General features: G+C 37.2%; 1 protein-coding gene across 1 annotated transcript; it reads left to right on the forward strand.

The window, feature by feature from the left end:
- Window positions 1-1,876: 1,876 nt before the first annotated feature.
- LOC120243930 (olfactory receptor 147-like) lies at window positions 1,877-4,542 on the forward strand. Its single transcript, XM_039250167.1, has 2 exons — window positions 1,877-2,813; window positions 4,523-4,542. Exons 1-2 carry the CDS (start codon window positions 1,898-1,900, stop codon window positions 4,540-4,542), a joined length of 936 nt encoding a protein of 311 aa, XP_039106098.1. The 5' UTR covers window positions 1,877-1,897.
- Window positions 4,543-6,000: the final 1,458 nt, after the last annotated feature.

A 6,000-nucleotide genomic window follows, 5' to 3' on the forward strand; every position in this document is an offset into this window, starting at 1 on the left:
TTACAACTTTCAAGTGGTAGAGCTGTGACTAAGAATGGTGTTTTGATTCTAAATATATCAGGGTATCATTATTATTATTATTAATACACTGTACTTTTAGATATCAGTGAAACATGAGAATAGTTTTAGTGAATAAAAAGGCTCTGAACACAAAAGCAATATGCTAAACTAAGAAAAATGTCAAACAATATCTTTGACATTTCATATTTGAAATGAGCTTAGCTCTAAGCTCATTGAAATTGAGCCTTAGCTCTAAGGCCTAAATTAGAATGTATGAATATATTCTTATTTTATACTGACCTACACAATAAATGGAAACACCTAAGGGTAGACTATAAAAATCATTTTCACATTTTCTTTTCCTTCTGTTGGCTGGATGTGGAGTGCCCTGGGGCCCCACCTAAGTGGTGAAGCTGAGAACAAATGGTAGTGTATGATTTCATCAGTGCTGTGCAAAGATAATTATTAGAACAAGAGGACATCTTGACTTTCCTTACCAGTTTCAGTGTGACTAGTTTCATGCTTTTACTGAGAGCAGGACTGCTTTAACTAGTCTGGATTATTTGCAAAAACAATCTGTACACGACATATTTTTTAATAGGTGTATTCATTCAGGGTACGAGGTCTAGGGCCTCCTCTTCTGCCATCTTGTTTAATGGGAAATGGGAATTTATTTTTGACCTCTCTTTGGGGGATGTCCCTTCCGTACACTGGAAGGAAAACTTGGATACAATTTTGAGTCCCTACAGCTTTGAAGACACGTTATGGTCCTTTGTGAAAATACAATCCCCTCAATACCTATTACACCGCAGAAATTATTCCCAACGGAAGAGACTCAGTGCTGCCCTGTTTGTAACTGAGCACATTATATCCTTACACTCACCATAAGTCTCCTGTGAATTTTAAGTGGCAAAAGCGATAATAATAAAGGCTGTTTATTTTTGTCTGCTGCTTGAGAGGACTCAAAATCAGTAATTTTTATCTATAGTTCAGAAGGATTTCTAGGGCACATCAGAAATTAAGAGTGGGCTCTGTCTTCATAGAACCAAAGGGAGCAAAGCCACAGATTCTAAAGCTGCCCTCTCAGGACCACAGAGGTAATGTTGTTAAGAAAGCACCAAGGGTTTCTTGCCTAAGGAGGGTGAGTTTCTGAATTCCATTTATATCAACATCCTCCTTTTGTGATGGAAGGCCAGGGATCTAAGACCTGCCACTTAGTTTGCAGATTTTGCAGTCCTCTGACTCAAGTGAAATTGACAGAAGAATCTGTTGGAGGGGAGGGTGGTGGTGCAGGGAAGGTTCAGAGATATTATTGGGTTCAAAGGATGAAATTTATTGGTCAGTTCCATGGATGGAACTCTCACTCTTCCAAATTTATCGTTTTTACTCTGTAGCATGGAGCAGGAACTTAAACTCTCCTAGAGCCTGGTCTTTTATTTGGATTAGAAACAATGTTCTTCATTCCCACCACACCAAGTCTAATCCCCATTAGAGGCCAGCACTAGGTTGGTGGGGTTGCCGCCTCCAATTTTACTGATTAGGGGAGGGATCATATGCTCAAAGAAATGAAATGAGAGGAGGCGATTCTGTCTTAGTCCAATCTTCTCCCTTAACCTTTACTTTTCATAGAAGTAATGTTGGCATATGGAAACGCTGGCCTTCACACTGTAGGCTCAGTTTTGATGCTCTTTGCATATACAGCTTATAAAGACTCTAAAGAGAGAATGCTCATGTCACTTGATTCATGATAATGGTAAAGCAAATCTGTGGGTCAGAGTTGGGCTAGTCTGATATTCTTTGTACATACCCAATTCTCATGAGAGAACATTTGGTGGGAAAAATTGAATTTTTGTGTGTAACATTTTACTCCTGTGTCCACAGATTCGCTTAGAGTAGAATGGTGCCTGGGAATGCTTCTTCTGTGACTGAATTCATTCTGCTGGGGCTAACAGACCTACCACATCTCCAGCTCCCCCTTTTCTACCTGTTTCTAGTTACATATGTGGTCACTGCATTGGGAAATTTAGGCTTGATAACTCTAATTGGGCTGAATTCACATCTACATACCCCCATGTACTTTTTCCTGTTTAATTTGTCCTTCATAGACTTCTGTTATTCTTCTGTGTTTACACCCAAAATGCTCTTTAATTTCACATCAAAGAAGAATATCATCTCCTACAAGGGGTGCATGATCCAGCTTTGTCTTTTCAGTTTTTTTGGTATTTCTGAAGGTTATGTGCTGACATCAATGGCTTATGATCGCTATGTGGCCATCTGTAACCCACTTTTGTATAATGTCGTCATGTCCCCTAAAGTGTGTTCCAGCCTTATACTTGTTTCATACTCAGTGGCATTTTTTGATGCCATGGCCCACACGGGATGCATGCTGAGACTGACCTTCTGTGATGCCAACACCATCAACCATTATTTGTGTGACATCCTCCCCGTGCTCCAGCTCTCCTGCACAAGCACCTACGTGAATGAGCTGGTGGTTTTCATCGTGGTGGGCATCAATGTGATTGTGCCCAGTGTCACCATCTTTGTGTCTTATGGTTTTATCCTCTTCAGCATCCTCCTCATCAGCTCCACCAAGGGCAGGTCCAAAGCCTTCAGCACCTGCAGTTCCCACATAATTGCTGTTTCTTTGTTCTTTGGATCTGGTGCATTTATGTATCTTAAACCATCTTCTGCTGGATCTATGAATGAGGGGAAAATCTCCTCTGTTTTTTATACCAATATAGTTCCCTTGATGAACCCTTTCATTTACAGCTTGAGAAACAAAGACATTAAACTTGCTCTAATGAAAACTCTGAGTAATAGAACATTCTGATTAAAAACTGTGTCTGTCTGTGCAGTTAGTTGCATGCAAGGAGATACTGTGTGTTTAAATAAAGTATGTTTAGTGGAAATATTCTTAGCCTCTTTTTTCCTTAGCATGGTAAAGGAAGTTTGAGTCTCATAAGTTATTTTTAGTTGTATAAAGTAGGTGTTCTTTAAAATATAATAAAGTGGAGATTTTTTTCCCTCAGCATTACCACAATATCTTCTTCACCTTCTTGTTCTGTTTAGTAATAGCATTAAGTAAGAAACATGTCTTTTTTTTTCCCCCCGTAGTCATATTGAACTTGTTTTTTCCTCTGGAACATGGTGGACTGATTATATTGAAGTATTGATTTAGTTAACACTGGAGTGACATTGTATAATTGGGAGTGTTTTTACCTGCTACTTGGTATTAGAAACATATATCAGATATTATTTGTACTCCCTATGTTCCATCCTCCAACTGTCAACAGTATGTCTCCTTTAAATCCTGGGGTTGAAGATTCCATAAAAGCAATCAAAGTTAATCCATTTTACATGTGTAAACATTATGTTTAAAGTGTCTTTTGGCAAGCTTTTCTTTTTTACCTTTGAAGAGACAAATGAACACATCGATGATTTGTACAGATGGAAAAGTGAAGTTCAGAGTAGATTTCCCTGAAGTCACACACCTTCGTTAAGTAAAAGTCTGCACTAAGTCTTAGCCTTCTGATTTCAAGTCGACTACTCTTTGTAGTCTGTTTGGTCTACTTTATTCTATTTTTGTTACAGTAAGCAAGTACTATGATAAAACATTGCAAATTTGAAAGTTAACTGTACTTTATTCCAAGATGATTCATGAATTTCTCTCAGTGTGGGTATTACTTTTTTCATATTCTGTTCAAGAAAACACTTTGATGGTTATTCTTTTGGGAAAGAGGATGCCTTGGGGGCTGGTATATTAGGGAGACGTTTGGCTCAAATAGGGAGGTTATTTTTCTGCAAACTCAGAATAAAAGCCTGAATTTGCAATGTTTGTAAGCTTTTGTAATTTAGAGAATAGGGCACAGGAGAGAAAGGAACACAGAATTATGTCAGTTTTTCATTGTGGAGAGTAGTTATGAAAATTAGAATCTATGTTTCAATTTGATTTTGTATCCTCTTCTATAGAGAACTGTAACATATTTCAGTTTCATATACCTTTGATAGAATTATAATGCATAATATCCATATATTAGTAGTGTTTTAGGAGTGAAGAACAAAAAGCTGTAGGCACATTTGGGGAACCAAGCAGAATGAGGGCAGCAGTTTCAGGAGATAAAATAGTGAGGGGTAATTTGAAATTAGGAAGAAGGAATTTAGAAAGAAAAATGATGAATACTGAAAACCCCTAACCATTACTCTCTCTTTTCCTGATGGCCCTAAAAATATGGTGATCAGAAAGTAGTGGAAATATAAGTTATTTGATATATTTTTTTAAAGTTAAATCCACAGGGTTAGAGGACTTGGGGGCAACTAAATCACTCCTGTTTTTATTGGGTTCTGTATACTTTCATATGGATCTTTACATACAAAAACCTTGAGTTGCTTCTGGCAGAGCAATGACAACTAAAAGAAAGATTAGGTGAATAAACCAAACTGTGACAGTGTTATTTTTTCTGGAAAGGATGTTTGGTTATTATTATTATAATTATTATTAGGAAAGCAAAAACAATGCTACTAGAAAAATCCTCAGTTTTATGAATCAAGTGACAATTATTATATTTTCTAGGATACTTTTATTTTATTTGTCTTCAAGTTTTTATTTAAATTCCACTTAGATAGCATACAGTGCAATATTGGTTTCAGGACTGAAACCCAGTGATTCATCACTTACACACAACACCCAGTGCTCAACACAAGTTCCCTCTTAATCTACATCAACCATCTAGCCCATCTCCCCCACTCATCTCCAGTCCAGCAACTCTCAGTTTTTTATCTATTGTTAAGAGTCTCATATGATTTGCTTCCCACTCTTATTATTATCTTATTCTCCTTTCTCTTATGTTCATCTGTTGTGTTTCTCAAATTCCACATATGAGTGAACTCATATAATATCTTTCTTTCTCTGACTTATTTCCCTTAACATAATACCCCCTTGTCCCATCCATGTTGTTGCAAAAGGCAAGATTTCATTTGGCCTCTTTCCATTATTTGGCAATTGTTGGTGGGGTAACCATAAACATTGGGGTACATGTGCCCCTTTAAATCAGCACCACTGTATCCTTTGTATAAATTCCTAGTAGTGCAATTTCTGGGTTGTAGGGTAGTTCTATTTTCAATTTTTTGAGGAACCTCCATACTGTTTTTCAGAGTGGCTGCACCAGTTTGTGTTCCCACCAGCAGTGAAAACAGTTCCCCTTTCTCCATATCTTCACGAATATCTGTTGTTTCCTGAGTCGTTCATTTTAGCCATTATGACAGGTGTGAGGTGGTAACTTACTGTGGCTTTAATTTATATTTTAACTAATATCATCCTCAATTGGGAAAAACTGAGAGATTTCCCCTAAGATCAGGAACGCAACAGGGATGTCCACACTCACCAGTTGTTCAACATAGTACCAGAAGTCCTAGCCTCAGCAATTAGACAACAAAAAGAAATAAAAGGAATTCAAATTAGCAAGGAAGAAGTCAGACTTTTACTCTTCACAGATGACATGATATTCTACATAGAAAACCTGAAAGACTCTACCAAAAAATCTGCTAGAACTGATCCATGAATTCAACAAAGTCACACGATATAAAATCAATGCACAGAAATCTGTTGCTTTTCTATACACCAGTAATGAAGCAGCTGAAAGAGAAATCAAAGAATCAATCCCATTTACAATTGCATCAAAACCCATAAAATACCTAGGAATAAACCTAACCAAAGAGGTAAAAGATCTGTATGCTGAAAACTATAGAAATCTTATGGAGGAAATTGAAGAAGACACAAAGAAATGGAAAAACATTCCATGCTCATGGATTGGAGGAATAAATATTGTTAAAATGTCGATACTACCCAAAGCAATCTACACACTGAGTGCAATCCTTATCAAAATAACACCAGCGTTCTTCACAGAGCTGGAACGAGCAATCCTAAAATTTGTATGGAATCAGAAAAGTCCTGAACAGCCAAAGGAATATTAAAAAAGGAAACCAAAGCTGGAGGCATCACAA

Source organism: Hyaena hyaena, unplaced genomic scaffold (assembly GCF_003009895.1).
Source record: "Hyaena hyaena isolate Hyena2069 unplaced genomic scaffold, ASM300989v1 scaffold_364, whole genome shotgun sequence".
Taxonomy (NCBI): domain Eukaryota; kingdom Metazoa; phylum Chordata; class Mammalia; order Carnivora; family Hyaenidae; genus Hyaena; species Hyaena hyaena.

What these genes read in the sequence shown, in the direction of transcription:
- LOC120243930 (XM_039250167.1), top strand. Translation starts at nt 1,898, where the DNA reads ATGGTGCCTGGGAATGCTTCTTCTGTGACTGAATTCATTCTGCTGGGG. An exon ending in TGCTCTAATGAAAACTCTGA is followed by an intron (nt 2,814 to 4,522) that starts GTAATAGAACAT and finishes CAATGCTACTAG; the next exon opens with AAAAATCCTCAGTTTTATGA.